The 17037-nt window shown below is 38.1% G+C and overlaps 1 protein-coding gene across 1 annotated transcript in view; it reads left to right on the forward strand.

Moving 5' to 3' along the window:
• Positions 1 to 17037, forward strand: part of TBKBP1 (TBK1 binding protein 1) — a 77188-nt gene that overhangs the window by 25062 nt on the left and 35089 nt on the right. Inside the window, 3 exon segments of the mRNA XM_026669806.2 lie at positions 955 to 1059; positions 10682 to 10823; positions 14357 to 14553. Of these exon segments, the coding sequence (XP_026525591.2) occupies positions 955 to 1059; positions 10682 to 10823; positions 14357 to 14553 (444 nt within the window).

Consider the following 17037-nt stretch of genomic DNA (forward strand, 5'->3'; position numbering starts at 1 on the left):
CTGTAGCAATGAGTTAAATTAATAAATGCACAAAGTAATCTAATCAAAAATTTAGCCACTTTGACTTTTTTCTATGGAATTAATATTTTTACAGTGATATTGGGACAATCTTGGAGTAAAAGATGCTAAATTCTTCACTGTGGGGCATTTTAAAATATTTGGATGGGGGATAAGTAGAATAAATATTGGATAAGTAGAATAGATATTTTGGATGAGAGACTTAAGACATCCATTGGCAATTAATATCTCTCCCGATAGGAAAAAAATAATCAAAGTTTTGGGGACTGGGTGGGTAGTTTTTTAAATGGATTTTAACGTCTGCTACTATACCTAGTTTTGCCTGATAATTATTCCCAAAAATATTAGTTGAAAATATATTATATAAATGTTTTGTTGCAGCAATGGGGATAGTTAGCTATTAATTACTATGAAGTAATTAATATTCATCCATTTTTCTCCTCTTGTAAATAGATTTTGCAAGTACACACAGTTGTGTAAATGGAAACTTTCTCAAGACATCTTCAGCACTTTTCTATGTGAAAATAGCTGCAGCTTGAACATTTTTTCACTGTAAAATGAGTTCTTCTGCATTTCGTTTCTGAAATGACACCTGTATCCGGCTTCAAATTCAGTATGAATTGCTGCCATTTTTGCTGAATGTTCTTCCTAATTCAGGAGGACCATCCAGGTTTGCTTTGTTTTACTACAGCAACCCACACAATTATCTGCTGATTAGCAAGCTGTCTGAACACATCTGACTCAGGAGCCAAACAGAAATAACAGATTTTCCTGAGTTTAATATGGAGCAGAAATGGTGTACAGGTCTAAAATGCAGGGAATGTACAATTGCCTGTCTCCAGCCTTTGAAACTGGCGGTCACAGATTTAGATAATTAGTGGCTGCTGAATGTGATTTTTGTTCATTTGTTTCCTATCTTTTCTCTCTCTAAACCAGCTGCAAAAAAGCAAGGAAAGGGAAGAACAGATGGAGGAGATGATCCAAGCCTATGAGAAGCTGTGTGTGGAGAAAACGGACCTTGAGTCAGAGCTGGGCCAAATGGTGGGTTTCAACTACTTTCCTGGTCATGCATTTTCTCCCTCCCCCAATATACTTGATGCTGTGATTTGTTAGACTGAGAAAATAACCATGTTTGCAGCTAAAATACTATTTCACTGGGTAAAGACATGCCAGCTAAGAGTATCTTCAAGAGATGATATTGTTATCAAAATACTAAAGATGGTAGCCACTAACATATGATTGAAACTCCCCCTTTTTATGAATATCTCACTTGTAAAACGGGGGGAGGGCTTCAGTATACCCTCACTCTACCCCACTCACCAATATGCTGGTTAACAGCCCATTTTGTTATGTGGAATACAGCAAAAATTATAATCAAGAATATGGATGGAAACAGGACTAGAACCTATTCATAGATTTAATTAAAGCTCCTTGAAAATAATTTAATACACTGAACATGATTAATGTTATTTTTTATTTTATTTGTATTTATATTAGTTTACAAATAACTCAGAGCAGTGAACCTATCCACAGATCCTCCTCCTGTGTTCCCCCCAATTACCCTGTGAAGTGGCGTGCACTGAGAGAGAGTAATTGGATCAAGATATCCAACTGACTTTCATGGATAAGATAGGACTAGAACTCACAGTCATGTTTTCTAGTCATGTTTTCTACTGCTTTAATCACTTGTCTAAACTGGCATCGTACTATATTTAATAGAATCACTAATATTTTTATATGCATTGTTTTAATTTTTAAATTTCTACCCTGCTGAAATCCAGAGACTTGGTGATTTACAGAGATTATGATAGAGTCAAACTCTTCCAACTCTTTTATAGCACAATTATTCCTCCTCCAAGATCTGTCCTTAGATATTTCTATCACATTTTATATCCTTCAGGTAGGAGACTATTTATTTTGATCAAAATTGGGTACTAAATGTTAGAGCAACAACCAGTAGATCTATATGCCTCCCATATGAAATCCAATTTTGTTTCTATTAAGACTTGGTTAACATCCATTTCACACGTGTTATTAAAATGCCCACTGTATACCCAGGGACAATGAAGTTTAATACTTCCAGTTGTTAAAAACACAATAATTGCTATTGTGATCAGGAAGTTATTACCCTTCTCCTTGGTGACCATTCTTCTAAGAAGAATATAAAATTCTTATTTATAGCTGTAGCTGTTAGAAGCCATCTGGTTCCTCCCTCATGCTATTAATTGTTAGCTGGGCTAATTGTGTTAGGATTTTCTCACATTTTTTTATAGTTATTGATTACTGGTCTTTTATTGTGTTTGGTCTTGGACCTTAAATAAATTTTGATTCATTCAGATTATAAAAGCCATGTCAAGCAAACAGCATAACCAATAAGAACAGTAAAACAGTATGAGCCAAACATAGAACTGATGACAGTTTTATTGTTTTAACTTCTATCACATTAAAAAATTACACAGCTAGTCCTTGTTTAACAACTACTCAATCAGGGATTTTGAAGTTACAATAGTGCTGAATGAGTGGTTTTTATGACTGATCCTAGAAGTTCCAGCCATTCAAGCATCCCAGCACAGTCACATGATATCAGTCTTGGCAACTGGTTTGATTTATGATGGTTGCAATGTCATAAGGTTAGGTCATTGCCATTTGCAACCTGTCCTGCTGGCTTCCCAAAGCAAAGTCAATAGGGAACAAGGAAGGTCGCAAGTTGCTTTTGGTAGGTTTTTTACACTCTCCCCCTCCCTGCAACAGCCACCCTTGGCCTCACCATGATAGTGCTTTATCTCCTCAGCCACTCCTCATGTACCCTTTCCTGCCCAGCAGCAGCTACCCCCAGGTCCAACCATGCTTGTGATCATCTTGCTTGGACACCCACTTGGCAGAAGATACTTATTTGCCTCCTGGCCTTCTTGCAAGCCACCTGATGCTTTTTCAACAATTTTGCAATCCTCATTTAACAACAGCAACAGGGAGTGCTGAGACTGCTGTTGCTAATTGTCAGGTCATGTTGCTCTTTACAAGTGCATCATTTAGTAGAGGAAATCCCAATTCCAATTGCTGGGTTAATCAAGGTCTACCAGTAATTTTCTGGCAACTTTAGGAGGACTCTGGAGTTGCCACTGAAAATTTCAGAAGTCCCATTAGATTTTGCTGCCACAAACTGCAACTCTGCCTCAGATGGCAGAGGTACTGTATTTCTAAGATTTTTGCTTCATTTCCAAAATAGCTTGGATGGCCATAAGCATTATGCATCTTAATTTAGGTGAAAAAGGAATGCCATTTGATTCCCTGACTTTTGCCAAAAAGCCCCCATAAAGCCTTTCTGAATCACGCAGAGGCAATTTGTCTCATTCAGTGGGGTTGGTTTGGAATGGCAGAATTAGAACTCCTCATGAGTTCAGTGACTAATGGATTTAATGGTATATATTTTCTTTTATTCCCCACCCACGATAATCTGCTGTACTAATTATAAAAAGCTATAAGATTATTATTTAGCCAGTCAGAACTGTGTTGGCAAAGCTTGATCCCTTTTGCTCCCCCTTGAAGTGTGCATTAGGACATAACTTAATATAGAACTTGCAATTCTTGTTATCCAGCCTTATAAGCATCGCAATCATTTGTCTTAAGTATGCTTTGAAGAAAAATATAATTTTACTTGGTGAGTCAAACTAAAGAGCCCTATTATTCAACATTTCATACTTAACAGCAGAAGTGATTTTGAGGCAGAAATCCAGGGTGTTACATAGCAGAAAAAATTCATCAGGGCCATATTTTGAATTCAGGGAACTAATTTGAGTCTTTTAGAGGGTGAGTTACAAATCCAAAGCAAAGTCAACCAAAAGACATCCTACTGCTTGAAGGAAAGGGCAACATACAAAGCAGTGGTGGTATTCAGCTGGTTTGCACCAGTTTGCACCGGTTCGCGTGAACCGGTAGCAAGGATTTGGCATGGGTTGCCGAACCGGTAGTAACTTCTGGCTCGCCACGCCTCCGACCCAGTCTCCCCTCCCCTTCCCGCCCAGTCAGTCCTTATTGCACATGGGCAACATCGCGTGCATGCCTGACATCGCTGACTGCGTTATTCCCTGCCCAGTCACTCCTTAAGGTATTTCTTTTTTTTCTCCTCCTGACAATCAGCTCTTCCGATGATCAGCTGTGCCGGGATTCCCCTTGCTGTCTTACTGCTTCACCTAAGAAGCTTCCCTGAGGCCCAGAAAGGCAAAAAAAGTCTCCCACCCCATTTTTTGCCTTCCTGGGAGCAAAAATGCCTCCCTAGGAGGCTTCCCTGAGGCCCAGAAGGCCCCAAAATAGAGTGTGGGGGGAGCTGCGTGCCCCCCTTATGCTCAGTCTTTTTTCCTTCCTGAGCCCCAGGGAAGCTTTCTGGGAGCAAAAATGCCCCTCCCCCAGGAGGCTTCCCTGAGGCCCAGAGGCCCCAAAACGGAGCACAGGGAAGTGCTGCATGCCCCCCATCTCAGTTTCTTTTCCTTCCTGAGCCCCAGGGAAGCCTTCTTCGAACAAGCCTTCTTCTCAGGCAAGCCTTCTGCCCCTTCCCCCAGGAGGCTTGCCTGAGGCCCATAAGGCCCAAAAAACGGAGGGTGTGGTTCTGCAAAACACAGAAAAACCCACATCCGCCCAGTCACATAGCCAGGCCCACAGAACCAGTAGTAAAAAAAAATGTGAATCCCACCACTGATACAAAGGACATACAATGCTAGCAAGGAGATGGGGTTCTTCACTATTTCTGAGAGCACTTGATAGTTTAAGGACTTCCAGGGTGAAATGTGGAATAACACAATGCAGTTTTTCAGATGTGGGGGAATACTATCATTTCTATCCCAGCATCTGTTGGCTTAATAGCAATTACTATAGCAATAGCACTTAGACTAATATACCGCTTCAGTGTTTTACAACCACTCTAAGTAGTTTACAGAATCAGCATATTGCCCCCAACAATCTGGGTCCTAATTTTACCGACCTCGGCAGGATGGAAGGCTGAGTCAACCTTGAGCCTGGTGGGATTTGAACTGATAAATTGTAGGCAGTGGCAGTCAGCAGAAGTAGCCTGTTGTATAGCATTCTAACCACTGTGACACCATGGCTCTTGTTTCTTGTTGTTTCTCAAAGAATCTCCTCAGATTCTTAGACTGTATTAATGGGTTAGAAACTAAAAATAAAGATGAGTGTGTTGTACAGTTTGTTTTTTAAAAAAAACATGTCCCAGGGTCATGTGATCCTCTTTTGCAACCTTCTGACAAGCAAAGTCAATTGAGAAGGCAGGTTCACTTAACAGCCAAGTAACTAACTTAACCACTGCAGTGATTCACTTAACAAATGTGGCAAGAAAAGTCGTAAAATGGGACAGAACTCACTTAACAAATTTCTTCACTTAACGACACAAATTTGGGGCTCCATTGTGATCATAACTTGAGGACTACCTACAAAAGAAAACAAAGGACTGGTCAAACCTCTTTCAAACAGAGGGAAAAAGTTGAGAATAAAAAAAATAAAATCTGGGAAAGAGAAAAAAGTCAACGAGAAAAACAAGAGAAAGATTTGAAGCAGGGATGAGCTTTTCAGCTAAATGGGCATCGTCTAGTACTGATATTTGTCCAGCAGCTGTGGGCTGACATCTTCAAAAGGCTGCTTTGCGGTAGACCTCTCTTGACAAATCACAGGCAACTGAAATGAGCTGATTGGGCTCTTTTATTTGAACTTGGCAAGCTGATTGATGGTCTATATCCGTGATGGCCAACCTATGACACAGAGCCATTGCCCCAGCTCAGCTCCGCCGTGCATGCGTGCGCGGGCCTCCCACCAGCCAGGTCATCTTCGGGGCTCTGTCACGCATGAGCAGCGGGCAGGGCATGTGTGGGGTCGCATGTGCATGTGTGGGGACAGGACGCACCTCGGGGCGTGCACACATGTGCAGGGAGAGAGGCACATGCGCGGGGTGCATGTGCACATTGCATTTTGGGGATGTGCGTGCACTTTGGGCACTTGGTGCCGAAAAGGTTAGCCATGAATCTGGTCTATATCATGGGAGTCAAAGAAAGCTGGTTTCCGATAGATTCATCTTTTGAGCCCCAGTCATGATTTTCTTTTAGCATATTAATGGATCTGGATGGCTTTTCTATTCAAGCCAGAGAATGAGGTTCAATACTACTTCATTGATGCCAACTGTGAAAACCTGCACTATATTAGACGCATGTGCATGCACACCTGTCCCCACAGAGAATTTAAGGAATGATAAACATAAGTAAACATCCACATTCATTATTTCTAAAACATATTTTATAGATGGATGTTATGATTTAGGAATTCGTTTATACAACTAAATAAAAGACCATTCATTATGAATATTTAATTAAAAGATTCCTCAAGATTATTGGCTGCTCTATAAATTTATATCCTTTGCTAATTCCCATATTTTAAATTCCATTGATGTAGTTAAGCTTTGCAGTGTTTTCTTGTATTAAAATTGGCACCTCATAACAACGTTGGATTAATTTCTTGTGTTATACCATTTTATACTTCCTGGAAAAGATGAAAAATTAATCAGATCAAATCAAATTAATTATTAAATGTATTATATAATTTTTCCATTTTATTTGAAAATCTTCCAACCCAAATGTATGGGCTTTGTCACCAGAAATGGCTGTACATAATGATTAGATTACACTCCTTCAGCATGATGACAATAAGTACTATAATACAATTTTATGAGAAAATAGTACTATAAAGAATAGTAATATCAGGGAGAAATGATATTGCTTTGCAGGCTGAATATCTAGCAGTAGCTCATTAAACCTCATTTGAGATCTGAATAATATGTGTTACTCTTAAATTGAAGTAACAATAAAATTAGTATAATTTTTTATTATTATCATTAAAGTTTGGTATAGTAGTAAAGGTGCTGACTAGTAACAGGACACTGAGTCCTAACCCACCCTCAGGCATGGAAGCTGGCTGGTTGACTGAAGCCATCATTCTCTCTCAGCCCAATTCAACTTACAGGGTTGTTGTTGTGAGGAAAATAGGAGGCAGGAATATTATGTATCTTCACTTCACCTTGAGTTACATATAAAAAAGGCATAAAATAATAATAATTCTAATATCAGGTTGCTATACCTAAATCTGTTTTCTATGCTTTGCCTGAGTCTTTAAAAACTATTTTATATAAATAAAGGTTTCCTTGCCACGTAGATGTCAATTAATTAACATGAATCGGAAACACTGAAACAGGAATACAAATTAAGGAAGAATTCTAATTGCAGTTTTTCTATTCAGTAATGACAAGGAAAAGGTTTCCCTGACTTAAGTCAGGAATATGAGTTGGTTGCTTTTCTTAGAATGATGAAAGGAGCAGTGTGACACAAGCTCTAACTCTTTTAAATGTAGCATGCAATGTCACAGTACTTGTACAAAATAGGATCAGTTTGTATCATTCCTTTCATTATTTTGTTCCCCTATTTGACCCTGCAGATGCCACTGATCAAGAATACAAAGTGTTCAGCCAAAATGTTCAGTGTTCCATGTGACTGTAGAGAAAAGAAGAACGATGTAGTGCTTTATAATTGCACTGCTTAGCAATGGCAATCCCAGTCCTAATTGCCATTGTAACTTGCAGATAATCTCTATTTTATTTCCAACAATGTTTGGAGAAATATAGTACGCATTTGACTTCATCAGATGTGGGAAGATATCCAGGCAGAGCAAAGCAAATAGCAATAGCACTTAGACTTAAATACCGCTTCACATTGCTTTACATTCCTCTCTAAGCAGTTTACAGAGTCAGCATATTGCCCCCAACAATCTGGATCCTCATTTTACCGACCTCAGAAGGATGGAAGGCTGAGTTAACCTTGGCTGATGAGAATTGACCTGCCAAACTGCTGGCAGCCAGTAGTCAGCAGAATTAGCTTGCAATACTGCATTCTAACCACTGCGCCACCATTGGCTCTTGGAAATAAAATGGGATTTATTATGTTTTGCATAACACATTAATAACATATAATATGCCTTTAATTTAATTTTATTCTATTTCTTTTAGGAATAAATCCAGATTGATTAGGAAACATTTATTTATAAACATATTTAGCTTATACGTTAATGTGGTGAACTTTTTTTCATCTTGATTTAGCAATGTAATAGGCTTTTTATTGACCTTCTGTGGAGATCTTTATTTGGTTAAAGAATAAGAAAACACTCCTACTTTAGTTCCACAAGATAGGAAAATATGTGTAACTTTTTACATAAATAATATTTATTTTGTATTCACTCATTTTTAAAACTTTTAAACAGTTCAAAGCAGCTTACCATTTTAAAAATGTGCTATTTCAACTTCTCTTAATTGACTAAATAAATTTCTATGATCATCAACTAATTTAGTGAGATTAGAGTTTATCTACAATCTGTAAACTTAATATTTTCAGAATTATTACATGGATAAATAGGAAAAAAATGCTATAATTATCTTGCATGTCCTTTGGTTTACTTAATGGAACTCAGTTTTTCTTCCTATCTACCAGCTATTTACCACTATGAATAGAGTAGAGTAGGGTAGAGTAGAGGTAGAGCAGAGCAGAGCAGAGCAGAGCAGAGCAAAGCAAAGCAGAATAGAACAGAATAGAATAGACTTTGGACATCTTCTAGTCCAGTGGTCGCCAGCCGACGGGCCGCAGTGGTCTGCAAGAAAATTTTGGTACTCCGCAGAAAAATGTCACCCCCAGAACACCCCCCCAAAACAATCCAGACTGCGAGGGAACACAAGGCTGCACCGCCCACATGGCCCCTGGGAACCCTCCTTACCACTCACTCCTTACCTGGCAAACTTGCCTGCTAAGTTGCTATTTTTCCTTTATTTTATCCTGATCATCAGCTGTTCTGCTGTGCAGGGAGATTTAGATTAGCTAGAAAGCAGGAAACCGTTGGATTTCTTGCTTTCTAGTTAACCTTTAGATCTCGGGCTCTGCTTTTAAGTGACAGACTCAGGTAGCCGATGGCAGAATCACAGATCTCTGAATGAATCTGTGATTCTGTGAGCAACTCAATCTGCCTGCCTGCTTTGCCTGACTTTGGGTAAAAGTTGCTCTTTTTTTAATAAAAAATTCAATATTTACATAAATATTTATAATATTTACATACAAGTCACATGACCACCAATCCACATCTACAAATTAGGCCATGCCCACAGAACTGGTTGTTAAGAAATTTGAATCCCACCCCTGCCTCTGTGTGTGTGTATATGTGTGAGAGAGAGTGGGGGGAGGGAGAGAGAGGTTAGATCATCTCTCTTTCTCTTTCTCTCTTTCTCTCTCTCTCTCTCCCCCTCCCCCACCACCACCACCGTCAGCAAGCCACTGTCAGTCAAAAATCATATTAGTGGTCCCCGGGATTTAAAATTATGAGTTTGGTGGTTCCTGAGGTCCAAAAGGTTGGCGACCCCTGTTCTAGTCCAACCCGCTGATCAGCCAAGAAGCCCTATACTATTTCAGACAAATGGTTGTCCAATCTCTTCTTAAAAACCCTTGGTGTTGTTGGAGCACCTACAACTTCTGGAGTCAAGTCGTTCCACTGATTAATTGTTCTGTCAGAAAATTTCTCCTTAGTTCTAGATTGTTTCTCTCCTTGATTATTTGTGACAGCTGCTTACATATTGAAACACTGCTATCATGTTACCTCTAATCCTTCTTTTCATTCAGCTAGACATACTCAAATCCTGCAACCTTTCTTCATTTGTTCTTCGTTCAATTGTATTATGTCCTTGGAGGAATTTTACAATCCTTTAGCAATGCTGTCTTTGAGCCAAACATTATGTAATAATGAGATATTTAATCTCCATTTAAAAGGAAGCAAAATTGAGATCATGGATTGAAAAGACTTAATACAATTGGAACGTTATCAGAAATTGCTATTGTTTTAGCTATACTCTTGCTTAATATATGAGGCCTGAATGAAATTAAGATGCTATTGTTGAGTAGATTTGATTTTTAGCTGAGTGCAACATAAAATCTTTAATTGAAGAGTTGTTAATTATTCTGTGCCAGAGAAAGGAAGGATATTTTGATTCCCAAAATGAATAAATGCCTGCAAAGTTGATGGAGTTAGCAGAGATGACTAAATTGACTAATTAAAAGAAGAAAAGAACTGTTTCTTCTTGGAAACCACAATTGGACTTTGTGCTTGAGATTAAATAAAAATGAAATGAAATTTAGATAAGTTTGTTGTTATAGAAATGGTTAGTATATATTATGTATAAGTAAAAAGTTGAGATCATATGTTTAAGAATACCTTATTCTATTGTGCCAAAAAGAGTTGGAAGTCAATACTTTACTCTTTCTTTCTCCCTTTTCCCTACACCTTTTCCTCTTTCCCTACCTTTCCCCTATTTTCCATTATTTTTATTTTTATTTCTTTGTATTTCTGTATTTTATATTCTGATGAATTAATAAATAATTGAAACCAAAAAGATATAACTAAATGAAGGACAAGTTGATCTGGATCAGAGTGAATGAAGACTTCAGAGCAGAAGAGTGGGGTTTGGCCTTAGATTAGAGGCGAGGCGAAATGGAGGACAGTTTCTTTGGATTTGAAGGCTTCTTTGCTTACTGGATTAACTATCCTTTCTATCACAACATGTATTTCTATCTTGGTCTTTCTGCAGAGAGCACTTGTTGATACACATTTGAACCGCATTCGGAACCTGGAACAGCAGTTAAGGCAGAGAGATGGCAGCACTTTCCAAAATCTCAACTCTCAACTTCAAAATCAAGAAATTCAGTTCCGATCACTTCATGGCACTCATGGTGATTTTTAAAAAAATTTCTAGTCCAGAGAACAAGGTATTGACTATTAGGTTTGAAACCAGCTATACTCAATTGATTCCCTCCAAAGTTTGGAACTACAAATCCCAGAGTTAGATACTCTGGGTAGAAATATTGGGAAACGTAGCTGCAGAACATCTGAAGGTACTTGTTTGGAGAATGCTGCATGTACCAAAATGTGGCACTGCAATTTGGGAAAATCAATTTTGGAACCAACAGTACAGGGTTAAAAGGACTGCAGATGGTTGAGATGCATCAATTGTAAGCAGTAATAATAGTTCATGAAAAACAGCTGAATGTCTAAAGGGTCAGTGAAAGGAGATGTGATGAGAAATAGGTCAGTGGTCAGATTTCAGACAGGCAGAAGATGAAGTCAGATATATATTTTGAAGTCAGATAGTTGTTTTCAGCCTGTGAGGTCAGCTGACTACTCAGAGGCTAGACCTAGAGACTTTAGGAAAACCTTAACCTTGAAAAATTTTGCCTCCCAGTAGTACATTGACTCATCAACATTTATTTGTTCATTTATGCATAAATAGAAGTAAAATATATAATCAATTATAATATTAATATCTTCCATTTTTATTGTGCAACAATCTCGACATTTAAAATAAAAAAGAATTAAAAATACTGCATTAAAAACAATAATAGTTAAAAGGAAGTATTATCCAGTAAGAATTTGTAATATACCGTTTCCCTAAAAATAGACTTACCCCCAAAGTAAGCCCTATTGATTTTTACACGGGGCCCCAATATAAGTCCTACTCCCAAAATAAGCCCTAATTAAGACTCCACTCACTCCAGAGTGCACAGGTAAAAATTAAGCTAGGGTGGGGATGAGGAGGGGTGGAACTGCCCTACTATTTACCTTTGCAAAGTTGTAGCCAGGCCTCTCACACTCTGACACCTGGCTTGCCATCCCATTTCTTCTGCAGCCGGCAAGTCTGGCAAGGCTTTCCTGAAGGCCTCTATAGCTGATAAAAAGGTCCTGATCGATCCGGAGCTCTGTTATCAGCTACAGAGGCCTTCAGGAAAGCCTTGTCAGATGCAGAAGTCGTCCCTGAAGGCCTCTAGCCTGGGGCGACGCGCACGTGAGGTTAGTCAGTGAATAACATCCCCTAAAAATAAGACCTGGTGCCTTTTTTTGGTGACAAAAAATTATAAGACAGGGTCTTATTTTCAGGAAAGCATGGTAATATACAGACATACAACACAGGTTAATCTGCCAATGTAGTATAGCATTAATGTCCAGTTGAAAATGTACAGCAGTGCCAATTATTCAAATGGTGTTGTGAATAAATACACTGAATTGTATATATAATGAACGTATGAAAATTGACCTAAACATGATTAATATATCATGTAATCAATTGAAACTATTTCAAATCTCTAACCGATCTACATTTCCAAAAGATTATTTTAAGTTCTATACCAAGTTTATCCAAAGAGCTGTGTTGAATTTAAACTATACCTCAGAACTATCCTAGGAGGCTAAAACAAGATTGACTGTAGGATAATATGATATTTGTGAAATATTTTAAGTTCCATGAAACTTGGTATATCAGAAATGTGGAATTTGTGGGCATTCCAGAAAATGCTGAACTACAACTCCCATTGTGCCTCATAGTCCACCATGTTATGTGGAACTCGTGGGGATTAAAATATTTTTATTTCTCCAGCCTAGGCTGTGTAAATGCTAAAAATAATTATTAATATTAGTATTTGGCAGATATAGCCATTACTGTACGTTAAAACACAGAAAAAATATCCATTCATCCATCCTAGATATTTGAAAGAGGTGTTATATGCAAATAGAAAAAATGTTTCAGATTGAAGAGGAATTGTGAAACACAATCATGACTTCTATATGAATATTTCCTCAACCGTATTCAGTAATTATAGTTGTCAGTCCAATCCCTGATGTTAATCCAGTCCCTGATACCAGTTTTCTTCCTGGTTATCAGTGTAAAGCATTCTTCATCTGGGATCCTGTGAGGATGAAACATGGCCTGTACCTGCTAGAGATCCATACTTAAGTTTTTAGAGGCTTGGAAAAATGAAGCAAACACATTGATAATTAAGAAAATATGTCAGGCTGGCATACTTCAAACTGTTTCCCATGTGTAAATGGAGATTATTCACATTATGGCACTAATATTTGTCAGCCAGTAGATGGTGCTATGATTCCCTGAATCTTGGGTGTGCAGACTAGTCCATTTCCAAAATATTGCCTTCCCTTTGACCTTTACTTGCATTGAATTCCTAGAAGAAGCATGAGGAATACAGAAACAGGATAAAATGGTTCATTAGTGGATCTTTTTCACAGACCAATTTTCTGGATAATTTTAACTATTATCTACTCACTTTTTGGAGCAGCAGTCCTGCATTTTCATAGAGGGCAGCTGTTCATCTCTGAGAAGATCTAAAATGCTTGTTGATCCTGACAGTATAGAGCTATCAGAACGAAGGCTTAGTTTCTCAATTTTTAAGTGCTGGCTTACAAACAGAATTTAATAATTGCACATGCCCACCATTTGTAGGGCCAGGATAAAAATTAAAGATCTTTAAATTAAATTCAAATAAAAATAAATTATCCCATGAATTTATAGTTTAGAATGGGCTCTGGAAGCTGTATGTAAAGCTTTGGGGCCTGAGATCTGTTTTAGTGAGAATACAGTCATAAGTGTAGCTAAAGCACCTTTTAAAGACATGGGAAAGCAAACCTGAAAGATTGTTTGGGTATAATAGGCCTCACTTTAGGATTCACCATCTCTCACTTTTTTTCTTTCTTTGGTTCCAGCACCTAGCAGTGTCATACTTTTAATTTCCCATAATTGTTCTGTTTTGGCATTGTCTTAAACGATGCAGAAATTAACTGGATGGTTAGATGCACCATCCTTGTGATACTTCGAGGGCTCCCAGCACAACCAGATAGACTAACTGATGGAGGAGAGGCTCTAACGGGGAAAGCAAGCACTGTTGCAGGGCCCATCTCAATCTGGGAGCCAGTCCTGCCCAGAACTCTCCAAACTTGTTGCAACAGATCATGCCTCCATATCAATAATTCTTTATTCTCTGCCTTTTCTTCCTAATTTCATCTTTATAAATATTTAAAATTAGTCATTGAAACCAGTAAGATGAGTTTTCTGTTATTAATTCTGGCCTAAGCCTTAGAGATTAACCACAGATCTGTTTTCATATTTTGAAGTCTGGCCAGGAGATATTCTTCTGCTAGTTTACAACGGTTACCAAAGATTGTTGTCACATAGGGGTTATTTTTGGAAGCTATTGCCCAGTATTGTTGTTACAAATTACTTGCTCTTAAAAAATAAGAATCTCATTTCTTTGCAATTCCAATTCTGAGAACCTCAACTCAGTCCTTTATCGTTTTAAGAAGCATTTAGCCCTGCCAGTCTATCTTCCATCCTGACCGCTTTGATCATGACTTTCTCTACCTCTCCTCCCACCCTTTTTTACTCCTTCACAAATGCCCCCACCCCCCACCCCATCCATAGTACTGGATCGCTCAATGAACTGGCCGAGTCCACGGAGCCTGGAACAGGCAGAAGCCTTGGAGGTCCAAAGACTGGAAATGGAGCTTGAGAAGTCAAGGCAGGAAGTCCAGAACTGTCAGCACCGTGAAGAACAGAGGAAGGCTGAATGTGAAAGGCTGCAGGCAGAGGTGAAGCAGCTGCAGGAGACCAGGGCGCAGGTATTTCTAACTGGATTTCCCTGCACTGTTACTTAGTGCCTCTTAGTGCCAAGAGACAAACAAAATGTCTCTTGTTTGAGACATTTAATCACCTTTATAAAAAAAAAAAAAAAAAGATCAAGGCAGTTTGAAATGTTATTTGTAAGAGCTCCATAGCTGAGGTCTCAAAACATGAAACATAAAACTGGTGGAAATTATGAAATAGCATATACAAGTAGTTCTCAGTTTATAACCTTTTGTTTAGTGATCAGCTAAAGTTACAATGACATTGAAAAAGTGACTTACAACCAGCTGTCCCATGGCCATCTCAGTATCCCCACAGTCATGTGATTAAAATTTGGGCTCTTGGCAACCAGCATATATTTACAATGGTTGTGGTATCCTGGGATCAGCTGGCTTCCAACAAGCAAAGTCAAATGGGGGAAGCTGGATTTGCTTAATGACTATGTGGTTCACTTAACAACTGCAGTGATTTGTTGAAAAAGTTGTAAAATTTGGTGTGACTTACTTAACAACCACTTTGCTTAGTAATGAAATTCTGGTCCCAGTTGTGGTCATAAGTTGAGGGCCACCTGTAATTTAGAAAGAGTTTTCTGTCTGCAGTTTTTAACAGTATAGCCTTTTGGGGGATGTCCATGGTGCAGACTGTTTGGTATTGAAACTTATTTAAAATACCCTTGGAAAATCCCAGGGTTGTATTTTTCTGGAGTTTCTGTGACTTCTGGGTATGAAAATATCTCTGGGTACCATACCTCCCACCTTCAGAATTTAATGAGATAAGAGCTGATAATTGCGGCTAGGTGTGTTATATGCAAAGACACTTGCTGTATAAGACTATGTCATGGAATTATCCTCATCCCTCTAATTTAAAAAAAAAATGTAACAGAGAAGAGTTTCCTGTTATCTGCTATAATCCCAGAAGTTTCAATGAGGAATATCCATCCCTGGACATTTGTATTCAAGCCAATGAAACTAGACCACATTATAAAACAAACAAAAATTTCTACTTTGTGGGCATAGTCTTTCTCAATCTTGGCAACTTTTAAGATATGTGGCCTTCCCAGAATTCCCCGCCAGCTTTGTCTATTGACTTTTGTATCCAAACTCTTCAACTTAATGTCCCCATTCCCTGATTTTCTGAAAAAAATCTGTCTGAAGTTCTTCAGATATTTTCCACCTATTAACTTAATCTATATCATGGATTAGTTAAAAACATTGTTTATATAAAATAAAAGTGCATTCTTTCTTTTAAAAAATGTAGGAGCTGAGCTCACGGGAAATATAACCTTCCTATTCTGTATTTGTAATATCTTACTTGACAGCTTTAATTTTTCTAGTGTCCTGATTGGAATGAATGTTGTACAGCTAAAGCAGAAAGAAGTAGAGAAGATGCTGTAGCCTTTCCAAGCAGTGACATCAGACATCAGTCTAATACCAGCAGTACCACAACACAACCCCCATCACTTGTCTACTTTCCCCCAGAAGAGTGAAACTTGTGATGTAACATTGTTTTGTCATTCCAAGGACAACTGTATGCCCCTGTGGATGTTGTTCACCTTTTCTTATATTGTTAAATTTATAACCGCCAGCATTCTTCAATCCTGACTATGCTTGGTTGGGAAACATAGTAGAGACAATACAGAGGACTATAGGCAAAAGCTTCAGACATGAAAGATTATGACAGTCCAGTTAAACTAATTTATTGCCAATCATGTCTATATTCCTGAATCTTTTCAAGTAACAGTTAAGGGGTTAGTTAAGGGTCAACAGACTTTAAGGAAGGTTGAACTTTGTTTATAGCAACGTAGGGGTTCTGCCATTGTTTCTCATACAATAGCAGAATAATTATTTTAGTCAAATAAGTTAAGTCTCATTTTCAGATTGTTGCACTCAATTACTGAGTTACTGATTGAAACATCTGAAAATCACTCATATTTATTGTATTTGTTAAATAAGTTTCCCTTTTCTAATACATAGGTCTTTCTTATTTTATAGTAACATAATTGGGATTTAATTGTTATTACCATAAATAGTTATCTAACTTTCTTAATAATATATTGATCAATATATCAAATAATAATAGTTGAGGGACAACCACAAAGATGAGGGGGTCCACCTATTTTCAAAGCACCAGAAAGCAAGACAACAAACAATGGATGGAAACTAATCAAGAAAAGAAGCAACCTAGAACTAAGGAGAAATTTCTAATGGTGAGAATAATTAACCCATGGAATGCCTTGCCTTCAGAAGTTGCCTCATTACTGGAGGCTTTTAAGAAGAGATTGGACAGCCACTTGTCTGAAATGATATAGGATCTCTTCAAGCAGGGGGTCGGACTAGAAGACCTCCAAGATCCCTTGCAATTCTGTTATTCTTTGTTCTATACATTATGATTCATCAGGCTAGAAATAGAGACTGTAAGTACTATTCCTCCCTTTGACATACTGTAGATTCAAGTGGGTGACTTTGGGTTAATCAGTCTTT

Source organism: Notechis scutatus, chromosome Z (genome assembly GCF_049901735.1).
Source record: "Notechis scutatus isolate UNSWTSFEM ecotype Mainland chromosome Z, rNotScu1.2, whole genome shotgun sequence".
Classification (NCBI taxonomy): Eukaryota; Metazoa; Chordata; class Lepidosauria; order Squamata; family Elapidae; genus Notechis; species Notechis scutatus.